General features: G+C 42.0%; 2 protein-coding genes across 2 annotated transcripts in view; both read left to right on the forward strand.

Moving 5' to 3' along the window:
• The first annotated feature begins 14 nt into the window (after positions 1–14).
• On the forward strand, positions 15–10942 carry LOC107190154 (golgin subfamily A member 4-like). The gene is made up of 3 exons (XM_015578907.1): positions 15–10486; positions 10641–10878; positions 10932–10942. Exons 1-3 carry the CDS (start codon positions 221–223, stop codon positions 10940–10942), a joined length of 10515 nt encoding a protein of 3504 aa, XP_015434393.1. The 5' UTR covers positions 15–220.
• Positions 10943–10946: 4 nt separating this feature from the next.
• The window catches only part of LOC107190155 (trichohyalin-like), a 12515-nt gene continuing 10029 nt past the window's right edge, over positions 10947–13432 (forward strand). Inside the window, exons 1-2 of the mRNA XM_015578908.1 lie at positions 10947–12885; positions 13130–13430. Coding sequence (XP_015434394.1) covers positions 11025–12885; positions 13130–13430 — 2162 coding nt within the window. The 5' untranslated portion in view covers positions 10947–11024. The remainder of the gene's footprint in view (positions 12886–13129; positions 13431–13432) is intronic.

Raw genomic sequence — 13432 nt, forward strand, 5'->3', positions numbered from 1 at the left:
AAGGCAGCCTCTAGAAGAGATCAAAAGGAAAGTGATCGATCACACGATTGAAAAGTTCGGTTACGATTCTAATTTGACAAACAATTGCGAGTCTGTTCTTCGTCTTTTGAATAATATCCAAGATCGAATCCCGATTGCAATAAAAGATATACAGTCTAGACAGCAGCTTCTAGGCTCGCTTCGAGAGATCTCGAAACCTTTAGAGAACATTCAAGAACGCATGAAGGTCCTGGAGACGCAGGCTGAAGAGACTCTGGAGACGGATGTGGCCAGGATTCTGCTGAAGTCTGTGAATAGTTTCCTGAACACTATTAACGTCACGTCTCAAGAAGTGCAACTGCTGGACCAGCGAAGAGAAATCATTGGGGAACTTCGGGACCTCGTGGAGCCTCTGGTGGAGTTCTTGAGTTGTCTGTCAGTGGTGCAAAGTAGCCGCAGGAGTTTGGTTCCCGAGGCAGCTTTATTAGATGAAAGAAGAAACGTGATTTTGAAAGCTGTGGAAGGTCTTCAGAGGCAAACGTCTAGTACTCTGGAGAGAATACCTAATCTAGAAGGGGCATCGTTATACGAAGAGCAATTGAATTCATTAAAGAACGCTATTATCTCCGTTCAAAAGCAAATTGGCAAGACTGATTATACCAGAAGACCTAGCAGCGTGGAGTTTACACTTCAGTACAACCTCTCGTCCTCGTTGGATCATCTTAGACGCACAATCTCGTCTCTGGAGGAGAATGTGGACACAGGTGTGAAGGAAGTAGTATCGAAGTCACTGGGAGCTTTACAGAAACAAATATCTTTGTCGAGAATGTACTTCGTCGAGACCGGTAGCGAACAGTCTGTGGACGAGGAAGCCATTCTCGAAGGTTTCCTTTATCCCACTAATCAGCTTCAGTCCGCTTTGAAGTCGTTGAAGGAAAAACTTGATCAGAAGACGTTGAGTTCCCTTTCGATTCAGACGATTGCTCTTCTTCGGAGTCTGGCGAAGTCGACCTCCGAATTGGCTTCGTCGTTGTCCATGCATCGATTGAATCTTATTCGTGAAGGAGCATCGGAAGGCTCGTCGTTTGTGGAAACACTGTCTGCTGTTGTGGACGTTTTGGAAAGTGTTAAAGTCTCCATAAAGAAGATCGAGGAGGTGGCTGTTATGGAAGAAAAATCATCTGAGGAAAAATTGGAGGAAGGGGAGCAGAATGTATCGACGGATCTGCCAATTACTATCATGCAGATCGAGACCATTATCGATGAAATTATTGAGGTGTCCAAGGAAGAAGTGGAGTGCGTGCAAACGGTTGAGAAAGTGTCACCTGAGGGGGAGGTGAAGAAAATAGACAAGGGAATGTCTGAAACACTTGACGAGATGAAATCTGTTTCAGTGAAAGATACGGTTTCGACCCAGGTTGACGAATCAGGGGCAATAAAAAAAGAAGAAGGGGCAGAAGTGTTGTCCAAGAAGGAGGAAGAAGTAGGAAATGCAGACGTGATGTCTGTCAAATCTGGAAAATTAGAGCAACAAGAAGTAAAAGCAGATGAAAGAAAAGAAATAATAGAGGAAAAAGAAGGAACTGAAGTATCGTCTCATAAACCGAAGACATTGCAGAAGAAAGAAGAAACTGCAGAAATATTGTCTGGGAAGTCGGAAGAAGTTGAAAAGACAGAAGTGAAGGCTGAAGAATTAACTAAAACTGAAGAAACTACGAAAGTTTCGCCTGAAGAAGCAGAAGGCGTAGATAAACAGTTGCAGAAGGTAGAAACAGTAAAGACAGAAGAAAAGATCTCATCTGAACAGGTAGATGAGCTAGTAGTTAAGGAAGGGAAAGTAGAAAGTTTACCTGAAGGGGTGAAAGAACTAGCAAGAGCAAAGGAAGAAGTAGAACAATTGCCTGGTAAATCAGAAAAAGTGGAAATAAAGGAGCAAAGAGTAGAAGCAGTAACACAGAAGGCAGAAGAAGTGACAAGATCAGAAGAAAGTATGCAGACTTCCTCTGAGAAAAGAAGTGAACAGAGTGGAAAAGAAGAAACGATTGAAAAATCCATGCAAAAGGTGGAAGATGTGCCCAGTATCGAAGAAAGCGTAAAAAAAACATCTGAAAAGGCCGAAGAGATACAAAAAAGGGAAGAAATTATTGAATCAACTTCGGAAAAAACAGTAAGTAAAGAAGAGAGTGTACAAGCTTTACCTGAAAAGCTGGAAGAGCCACCAAAACAAGAAGAAAGTAAAGATATTAAGTTAAAAAAAACGATAACCTCGATCAGCACCATAGAACATCCATTTAAAGAATTAATTAGTCTCATGTACTTAGCGTTAGAGGAGCCTCTTGCTTCCAAATCTGAAGAAGAAAAGCGCAAAATTCGAGAATTGACCGCCCTCGTCCAAATCCTTAACGACCTGAACGCGACAACCACATCGATTCGACATACAATACTGCCTTCTTCGATTCCAGATATTCAAGAACAGGTTCTTCGTATATTAAAAACATTGGTGAACGTAGAACAGGCTGCAAACAAAGTTCTCCGTCTAACTGCGAAAGAACTGACGCCTGCTCTGAAAGAAAACGTAATGGTGTCACTGCAATTCCTCCTAGAACCTCTGGAATCGCTGCAACACAACTTGTCCATTGTTGAAGAATTTACTGTTTCTACAAACATGCAGGAATTATCAAGAACCATTTCGGAACTCGTAAAGGTGATCCGAAGAACAACGGAATTGAAGCATGTGAAGATCCTTGAGGAAATCAAGGTGATGGTGCCGATGAAATCGAAGGAAGAAAGTCAAGACATCGAGGATACCACTGCGAAACCTTTAGAGGAGCTTATAGAAGCAATAATGGTTTCTCAAGACCAGGTGAAACGCGACGATGCGTCACCTTTCGGGTCCATTTCACCTTCGGTGGAGCCTTCCGATATTTCTGAACAGCAGAGGTCCGTTAGTGACGATGAAATGAAATTGGACACTAGTTTGGTCGAAAAAATAGTCAGTCCCATCCAAAACTTACGGGAACTAGTCGCGAAAATCCAGGAACAAGAAATGGAAGAAACTGAAACATTGGATCTACCGACAAGGAAAACAGCCGCCGCTATATTGAATAGCATCATTCACCCTTTAGAGGAACTAGAACAGTCTCTAAACATCTCAGCGGAGCAACAAATAGTGGAAACACACGAAACTGTGGACGCAACGAATAGAACCGTTTCACCGTCGCAATCGTTGCCTGTTGGAACTGTTTTGGAGGAACTGAAGAGATCCATCGCGACGATTCAGGAAGAAGTAATACTGGAAGCGATTCAAAGGCAACCGAAGTCCGAAAGCAAAGTGACAGCGAGGGAAATGGAACAGTCGCTGGAAGATTTGAAGTTCTCAGTTGGAGCTGTGCAAAAGATAGCGACAATTGAAACCGAAAATTCGGAAGAGTTGTCAGAAGTTGAGAGAACAATTGCGGTAGAGACGTTTGTCAAGTCGGTGAAGAAACTGGGAGAGAAGTGCTTGGCAATTGCTAGTCGAACTGAAACGAAAACGAAAGCAGTTGATACAGTACAGAAAGAAGAACTGCGAACAGTGATTAAAATATTGAAGGAGACCACGTCAGAAATTGAAATGCAGAAAACTGAAGAGGCTAGAGATTTGGATCATACAGGTAAAGAAGTAGTCGAAGCTCTGAAACCTTTGGTACAACCGCTGGAGGAACTGCAACAAATATTGTGCACAGTAGTTCAAGTTGGCGAATCCAAGTTTGAGTCTACTGAAGAATTTCAAACGACTGGTCCACCAGTGGAGACGTTGAAACTTACGCCAGTACTAGAAGAATTAAGGAAGTCTATCGCTGTCATTGAACAGCAGGCGTCATTACAACCTCAAAAAGCAGAGATGTCGACTGTAAGCGTTGAAACTTCTGTGGCCCAAGTTCTACAGTCCCCACTAGACGAGTTAAAATTGTCAGTGGAAGCAATTCAAAATCTAGAAACAGAAGAGGCGGAAAAACTAACGCTTGAAGAAAAGACAACGGCCCTGAAGGCTCTCGCTAAATGCGTCGAAGAGATTGGAAAAGTGTGCTCAGCAGTAACCAGTCAGCAGAAAGTCGAAGTAAGCCTTGTTCAGCAAGCTCAAGTGGCGCAATTGGAACAAGTGCTTGAAACAATTACCAGCCCAATTCAAATATTGAAGGAAAGTACATCTGAAATTGAAACGCAGGAAACTGAAGAAACCAAAGCTTTGGATCAAACAGGTAAAGAGATAGTCGAAGCTCTAAAGCCTCTAGTTCAGCCTCTGGAACAGTTAGAACAAATGTTAAGCACAGCTGTGCAGCAAGCTAGTACAGTAAAATCCGAATCTGCTGAAGAAGCCAAGGAAGCTGGTCCATCAGCGAAAAAAATTAAATTAACCCCAGTACTGGAAGAGTTAAAGAAGTCTATTGCTGTTATTGAAGAACAGGTTTCGGTGCAATCACAGAAAGGAGAGCTGTCAACTTCAAATGTCGAATGTTCTGTGGCCCAAGTCTTAGAGTCTCCGTTGGAAGTATTGAAATCCTCAGTGGAAGCAATGCAGAAACTAGAAACGGAAGAAGCAAAAGAACTATCCAGTGAAGAAAAGGCGACGACACTTAAGGCTTTCGCTAAATGCGTCGAAGAGATTGGAAAAGTGTGCTCAGCAGTAACCAGTCAGCAGAAAGTCGAAGTAAGCCTTGTTCAGCAAGCTCAAGTGGCGCAATTGGAACAAGTGCTTGAAACAATTACCAGCCCAATTCAAATATTGAAGGAAAGTACATCTGAAATTGAAACGCAGGAAACTGAAGAAGCTAAAACTTTGGATCAGACAGGTAAGGAGGTAGTCGAAGCTCTAAAGCCTCTAGTTCAGCCTCTGGAACAGTTAGAACAAATATTAAATATAGCTGTTCAACAATCCACTGCAACGAAGTCCGAATCTGCTGAAGAAGCTAAGGATGCTGGTCCACCCGCGCAAAAAATGAAATTGACTCCAGTACTAGATGAGTTACAGAAGTCTATCGCTGTCATTGAAAAACAGGTCTCGTTGCAACCGCAAACGACCGAGGTGTCGACTGCAAAAGTCGCCAGTTCTGTGGCCCAAGTCATAGAATCTCCATTAGAAGAGTTGAAGTCCTCAGTGGAAGCAATGCAGAAACTCGAAACGGAAGAAGCAAAAGAACTATCAAGTGAAGAAAAGGCGACGACTCTGAAGGCTTTCGGTAAATGCGTCGAAGAGATTGGAAAAGTGTGCTCAGCAGTAACCAGTCAGCAGAAAATCGAAGTGAGCCTAGTTCAGCATCCTCAAGTGGCAGAATTGGAAGAAGTTCTTGAAATAATTTCTAGTCCTCTTCATGTATTACGCGAGACCATGTCCAAAGTTGAAGAGCAAAAAATGCAAGAATCTGAAGCTCTACAGATGCCTCAAACTGGAGAAATGTCAGCCATATTAAATACTTTAATTCACCCACTGGAGGAATTAGAAAGGTCTTTATCGGTAGCTGTTGAACAAACAAGCATCGTCACAGAGGAATCAGCTTTAGAAGTGAAAGATGCAGCTTCCTTAAAATTAAACGTTGAACCAATTCTGCAAGAACTGGATAAATCGATTGCAGTGATACAAGAACAAATTTCCCTAGAACCAATAAAGGAAGAAGCAGATGGCAAATTGGGAACTTCGGTCGTTAAGGCGTTAGAGGAACCATTGGAACAGTTGAAAGCTTCTATAGCCGCTGTTCAAGAAACAATGTCTACCGAGACTAATCAAACAACTGACATACCTGGCACAGACAAAATATCAACCTTAAAAGTGTTTGCCAAATCAGTCGAAGAACTTGGTGAAAAATGTTTGGCAGCAGTTTCCCAGGAACAAATTCCAATACAATTGACTCCGACAAAACCCCAACAGTCTCAGGTGGATATCCTGGAAAAGACGATCGGTCCTCTTCAAGTGTTAAGAGAATCCATCAACAAGATCGAAGTAGAAAAATTAGAAGAGGTTAAGAGTTTGACAACATCACAGGTAAACGAAGTGGAAAAAGCACTAAAGATTCTCGTAGAGCCGTTACAAAAACTAGAGACATCTCTCTCGTCGACCATCCAACAGGAGAAAGATGTGAAGATGACCATTCAGGTACCATCCTCGATAAAATTAGAAATTTCTCCTGCGGTTGAAGAGCTACAGAAATGCATCATCACGATTCAAGAACAGGTAAAATTGCAGTCTGCTACTGCCGAATCCTCGACACAAACTTCTCTCGTGCAAGCTGCAGAGAAATCGTTGGAAGCCTTAAATTCTTCACTGACGATCATCCAAAGCGTGGTCGCTGTTCAATTTACAGAAGAAGAGAAGCTTCCAGACACAAAGCAAATAGCAACTTTGGAACATTTTGCTGAGTCAGTCCAAGAATTTCAAGAAAAGTGTCTAGCCGTGGTCAGTCAGCAACAAGCAGAGACGACAGAAGCAGTACCAGACAGTACAGAAAAAATTAATGCTCAAGTTTTGGAGACGATTATTACTCCTGTTCAAGCTTTGCGTGAAACTATTGTTAAAATACAAGAAGAGAAGATCGAGCAAGAGGGAGTACTAGAATCAGAAAAGGCTAATGTGCAGACATTAGCTCCATTGATACATCCTCTGAAAGAGTTAGAAAGATGTTTGATGACCACGGTGCAACAAGCAATCGGTCAGACACCTGAAGTTGCCGAGGAACTGAAGAAAGACTCTCTGCAAGCGATGGCCCTTCAACCGGTCCTTGAACAGTTGAAAGAAAGCATTGTTGTGGTTGAAGAACAGTTGACAATAACTCCAGAATCGAGGACGAAATCGGAATCTATCAGGAATATTAAAGAAGCGATTGAAGAATTGAAACTAACGACGACAGCTGTTCAACAAGCTGTTGCAATGCCAACAGAAGTTACTGAGGGAATGAAGAATGAGAAGGAATCTGCCTTACAAGCGTTCGCTAAGTCAGTAGAACAGCTGGAAGAACGTTGTTCAGCAGTGACGAAGCAAGAGAAGACGGAAACACAGTTGGAGGAACCTAAAGTACAAAAAGCAAAAATGGTGAACGTAGAAATTCTTCAAAAGATCAGCAATTCTGTTCATGTTTTACGAGAATCGTTTTCAGAAATTGTAGAAGAGGAAATGCAGGAAGTGGAAGAGTATAAAATACCAAAAGATCAAGAAACTAGATTAAAATTAAATGTGCTCGTTGAACCACTAAGTGTTCTGGAAAAAGCATTGCTGGCGGCTGTTAAAGAAGGCGCGGTGATTTCTCCGGAAATCATAAAGGAGCTTAAACATAAGGAAATTCCTCTAGAAAAGTTGAATCTAGAACCTGTGCTCGAAGAACTTCAAAAGTCAATCACTGTTATTCAACAGCAGGCAACCGAAACCACGGGTGAAATAGGAGAACATGATCTGATGAGGGCAGCTAAGACGCCTTTGGAGAACCTAAAAGTATCCATTGCAGCGGTTCAAGAAACTGTGAGAGCAGAGAAAGATGAAACAAGAGAAATAAAACTCGACGAACAATCAAATTTGGAAGCTTTTGCAAAATCTGTGGAAGAATCAGGAAAAGAACTCTTAGCTGTGGCCAAACAAGAGGTCAGAAGAATTGCTGAAGCTTCAAGAGAAAATAAAACAGCTCAAGATTTCGTTAGAACAATAGTTACACCAATTAACGAGTTACAAAATGCAATCTTGAAGATTGATGAACAGACTAAAGGATCAGGAAAAAGAAAGGAAAAGGAAGCTATAATTTTCCTTAGCATAATGCAACCACTGCATCAACTCGAAGAGTCATTTTTATCAGCCATGCAAGGGGAGCAAATTACCATGCCAACATTGCAAAAGCTTCCTGTGAAGTCCACTTTACAGGACCTGAATAAACACGTGACAGAAATTCAGGAACAATTATCTCTGGCCAAAGAAACATTGACTCTAACCGGAGACACGGACGATTTCTCGTTGATAAAGAACGTCGAACGTTCTATCAGTGACCTACGCACATCCGTGGCAGTAGTTCAACAATTAACAGCGATAGAAGCTCCAGGTCAACAAGTTTTAGAAGTTGAAAACGTGTCTGCGTTACAAGCTTTCGGCAAAGCCATCGAGGAGTTCAAAAAACACTGCACTGCTGTGGTCTCGAGGCCTAAAGTGATCGCAGCGATTACGGGAACAGTGGAGCAGCCAGCGAGAGCAGAGAATATAGTTCTTCCTGCTAAAATATTACAAGAGTCCGTATCCACGATAGAAGAAATAAAAATCCAGGAAACGGATATTTTGGAGCCAGAGATGAAGAAATCTGTGACAGTGCTGAGTGTCTTGATACCTCCGCTTCAACAGCTGGAGCAATCATTCGTCGCAGCTATCCAAGGTGAACACGTAGTCGAGCACGCTGCAGAGGCTCTAGAAGACCAGGTGTCCTTCGAAGCGACGAGTTTGAAGCCGATATTGGAGGAATTCCAGAAATCTCTCGCTACTATTCAAGAACACATTATAGAAGAGGGTGTACAAAGCTTATCCGAGGCGGAAGACGCTTCTCAGCTGAAGATGATGGCGCAGACGTTGACGGACCTGAGGACCTCGGTGGCAGCTATTCAGCAGATCGCTGAAGGTGTGCCAGAAGTGACCAACGAGTTATCGAAAGCTGATAACGTCACCGCTTTCGAAACCTTCGCCAAGTCCCTTCACGATTTGGTGGAACGAGTAGCTACTATCGATCACCAGCAGATGATCATTGAACCAGCGGCGGACACGATCTCCGAGGACGCTTCTTCGCTGAAGACCTGGGCTGACGTCGTCGAAGAGTCGAATATACATGTCACCGGACCTATGATCGTCGATCAAGGCACAATAGACTCGCCTTCTGAAATGGCTGTTTCTATTTCCGAGGACGAAGCTCAAGCTCTGAAGGGACTAGCTAAACCACTCAGTGAACTTCGAGAATGCTTAGCCCTGGTTGTCGAAGAACGGAAATCAATGGACGCTAACGAGGTGACTGTCGCGTTGTCAGAGAAGGATGATCTTTCTTTACTGAAAATGATGGCGCAGCCACTGCTAGAATTGAGAAACGCAGCTGTGTCTGTCATTCACGAGCAGACTACCGTTGAATCTGCTAGGGAGAAGTCCTTCGGTGCTGACAGAAGAGACGAGGTTACACCGAATCCGTTGATCGAACCTCTCGAAGAACTTTGTAACTCTATAGCTTTGATCCAAGATCATATGCTTATTGAATCCACGGAGGATCGGCCAGTTGATGAAGTGTCATGGCTGACAGCCTTGGCGGAACCTTTGGTCACACTTCAGAGGAGTATCTCAGTGTTAGAAGAGAGAGTAATTTCCCCTGATGTAGAGCCTATACAGGAAGAATCGAATTGGATAACCGAATGCTTGGCGGTTCCTCTGCAGGAGATAGAAAGATCCATAGCGGAAATACGCGAGTGTATTGTCGTGGAGCCTTCGGCTGAGGAACAGTCGAGAATCGACACTCCTGATTGGGCAGTTGTCGAGAAATTGGTACAACCAGTAGAGGTGATAAAATCGGTTATTACAGGCATGAAGGACAGTAGTATCACTGACAGAGTGGCTGAAATTGAGTACGAAGCGGTGAAGACGTTAATTCAGCCTCTTACTGGAGTCCATGAAAGCTTCTTGGCGCTTAAAGATAAGACTGACTTGAGCGCTGATGAAGAAGAAGCCTGTATCGATGCTATAGTGGATTCTTTGTCGAATCTCGAGAAGAGTATATCGTATATTGAAGAGCGAACAGCTGAGAAACTACAGAAAGTAGGTTTACATGATCAGAGAGGTGTTGGTATAATTGGTACCCTATCTGAACCTTTGATGCAACTGAAGGAATCGCTGATGACTGTGGAAGAATCATCAACCGTGTATCTCGAAAACTTGGAACAACCACTGAAGCATTTACAAGCAGCTTTGGAGAATGTTTCGGTTAATCAACGTGAGAAAGCGCTAACCAAGAAAAAGGAAACAGCTATTCCTGTGGAAGAAGCTGTAAGGGTTTCAACAAAAATAGCGATTTCTATTAACGAAATAAATGTTGCTATTAGCTCTATCGATCGTAAAATAGAAAGCTATAAAGATTTACTCGGAATTGAGGTTCAGATTGAAAATGAAGCCTTGAAAGCATTGACGAAGCCGCTTGAAGAACTAAAGCAAGCGGTTCACAGTGTTCTGGAGAATAATGAAGCTGAAGAATCGTCGATGAGTTCCCTTCGAAAGCTTCAGAACGCTATTGGTGTTATTCGTCAACAATCTGCTGATAAACCAGTAGCTGAACCGTCACATTCGGATACTGGTGATATTATTGGTATGCTGCGACCATTGGCACCGAGTTTATGCGAGTTAGAAACATCGACTGGAACTGTTGAAACATTGTGGAGAGAAAATTTGACTGGAGAAGGTTTGGTAGAACTTGAAACGCCAATTGCAAATTTGATGGACACGGTGAACATCTTGTGCGATAAGCTGCTGAGAATGGAGGTAGTATGGGTCACTGACGAGGAGAAGAAAAAGAAAAAGCAGAAGGAGGAAGAAGACAAAGTAGAAGAAGAAGAAAGACTGAGAGAGGCAGAAGAGAAATGTAAGGAAGAAGAAGAACGTAAACAGAAGGAAGAAGCTGAAAGATTGAAACAAGAGGAAGAGCGAACGTAAAAAGAAAGAGAAGGAAGACCAGTTGAAACAAGAAGAGGAACGTAAAAAGAGGGAAGAGGAAAAATTGAAGCAAGCAGAAGAGGAACGTAAGCAGAAGGAAGAACTTGAAAAACTGAAACAGGAAGAGGAACGTAAGCAGAAGGAAGAAGATGAAAAATTGAAACAGGAAGAGGAACGTAAGCAGAAGGAAGAAGTTGAAAAACTGAAACTGGAAGAGGAACGTAAACAGAAGGAAAAAGTTGAAAAACTAAAACAAGAAGAGGAACATAAAAAGAAAGAGGATGAAGAAAAGTTGAAGCAAGCTGAAGAACGTAAAAGGAAGGAGGAGGAGGAGGAAAAATTGAAGCAAGAGGAAGAGGATCGTCGGATGAAGGAAGAAGCTGAAAAATTGAATCAAGCTGAGGAACGTAGAAAGAAAGAGGATGAAGAGAAGGTTAAACAAGAGGAAGAGGAACGTAAGAAAAAGGAAGAGGAAGAGAAACGTAAAAAGAAAGATGAGGAGGAAAAATTGAAACTGGAAGGGGAACGCAAAAAGGCGGAAGAAGAAAGGTTACAGCGAGAAGAAGAAGAGCGTAAGAAAAAACAGGCAGAAGATGAAAGGATACAAAAAGAAGAAGAGGAACAGAAGAGAGCGGAGGAAGAGAAATTAAAACAGGAGGAGGCATTTAAGAAGGAAGAAGCTGAGAAATTGAAACAGGAGGAGGAAAAACGTAAGAGGCAAGAAGAGGAACAACGTTTGAAAACGGAGAGTGAACGCAAGGAAAAAGAAGAACAAGAAAGATTAAGAAACGAAGAAGCTGAACGTAAGAAGAAAGATGAGGCTGAAGAACTTAAACAACAAGAGGAGCAAAAGAAAAAGATAGAGGCTGAACAATTGAAACAGGAAGAAGAACGCAAGAAGAAAGAAGAGGAAGAGAACCTTAAACTGCAAGAGGAAAAGCGAAAGAAGGAGGAAGAGGCTGAAAAACTGAGGGAACAGGAAGAAGAAAAGAAAACTTTAGAAATTGAAAAGTTAAAACAGGAAGAGGAACGTAAGAAGCAGGATGAAGCTGAAAGATTAAAACGAGAAGAGGAGGAACGCAAGAAAAAGGATGAAGCTGAAAGATTAAAAGAAGAGGAAGAACGCAAGAAAAAGGATGAAGCTGAAAGATTAAAACGGGAAGAGGAGGAACGCAAAAAGAAGGACGAAGCTGAAAGATTAAAACAAGAGGAGGAACGCAAAAAGAAGGATGAAGCTGAAAGATTAAAACAAGAAGAGGAGGAACGCAAAAAGAAGGATGAAGCTGAAAGATTGAAGCAAGAAGAACAGAAACGAAAAGAAGAAGCGGACGCTAAAAAGTTTAAGGAGGAAGAGGAGCGCATGAAGATGCAGGAAGCTGAGAGAGCAAAACAAGAAGAGGAAGAACAAAATAAACAGAAGGAAGTTGAGAGATTAAAACAAGAAGAGGAAGAACAAAATAAACAGAAGAAAGCTGAGAGATTAAAACAAGAAGAGGAGAAACGTAGGGAACAGGAGGCAGAAAAACTGAAGCAAGAGGAAGAAAAGCGTAAACAGGAGAAAGAAGCCAAAAAACTGGAAGAGGAAGAGGAGCGCAAGAAAAAGGAAGAAGCTGAAAAATTAAAGCTGGAAGAACAAAAACGAAAAGAAGAAGCAGAAGCTACAAAACTTAAAGAGGAAGAGGAGCACAAAAAGAAGGTGGAACATGAGAGATTAAAAGAAGAAGAGGAAGAACGTAAGACAAGGGAGGAAGCTGAGAAATTAAAACAGGAAGAAGAAAAGCGTAAAGAAGAGGAAGCTAAAAAACTAGAGGAACAAACTCTTAAGAAAAAAGAGGAAACTGATAGACTAAAGCAAGAAGCGGAAAAGCGTAAAAAGAAAGAAGAAGCTGAAAGACTGAAACAGGAAGAAGAAAAACATAAACAAGAGGAGGAAGCTAAGAAACTGAAAGATGAGGAAAAGCGTAAAAAGGAAGAGGAAGCAGAGAAAATTAAACAAGAAGAAAAACGCAAACAGGAGGAGGAATCTAGGAAACTGAAAGCTGAAGAGGAGTGCAAAAAGAAAGAGGAAGCAGAAAAACTGGAACAAGAAGAAAAAAAGCATAAACAGGAGGAAGCGAAACGACTGAAAGAAGAGGAACGTAAGAAGGAAGAAGAAGCAGAGAAGCTGAAGCAAGAAAAAGAGAGGCAACAGAAAGAGGAAACTAAGAGACTGAAGGAGGAAGAAGAGCGTAAGAAGAAAGAGGAAGCAGAAAAACAGAAACAGGAAGACAAGAAGCGTGCACAAGACGAAGAAGCTAAGAGACTTAAAGAGGAAGAGGAGCTGAAAAAGAAAAAGGAAGCTGAAAGGTTAGAGCAAGAAAAAGAGGAGCGGAAAAAGAAGGACGAGAAGCTCAAACAAGAAGAGGAGGAACGCAAAAAGAAAGTAGAGGAGGAAGAGAAAGAAAGCAGAAGAGGAGAAATTGAAATTGGAAGAGGAGAAGCGTAAAAAGGAAGCAGACTCCAAGAAAAAGGAAGATGCCGAACGAAAAAAGAAGGAGATAGCTGAAAAGTTGAAGCGTGAAGAAGAAAATAAGAAGAAATCAGAGGAAGAAAAATTAAGACTGGACGAAGAGAAACGTAAAAAAGAGGCTGAAGCTAAGGAAAAGGAAGAAGCTGAAAGATTAAAGCAAGAAGAGGAGGATCGTAGAAGAAAAGAGGAAGTGGAGAAACTAAATAAAGCTGAATCCGATAGATTAAAACAAACGGAAGAGAAACTTCGAAAGAAAAAGGAAGAGC

Source organism: Dufourea novaeangliae, unplaced genomic scaffold, assembly GCF_001272555.1.
Source record: "Dufourea novaeangliae isolate 0120121106 unplaced genomic scaffold, ASM127255v1 scaffold168, whole genome shotgun sequence".
NCBI classification, from domain to species: domain Eukaryota; kingdom Metazoa; phylum Arthropoda; class Insecta; order Hymenoptera; family Halictidae; genus Dufourea; species Dufourea novaeangliae.

Coding starts and splice junctions, on each gene's coding strand:
- LOC107190154 (XM_015578907.1), top strand. CDS start 221: ATGAAGGTCCTGGAGACGCAGGCTGAAGAGACTCTGGAGACGGATGTG. Junction 10,487..10,640: donor ATAAGCTGCTGAGAATGGAG/GTAGTATGGGTC, acceptor GATTGAAACAAG/AGGAAGAGCGAACGTAAAAA.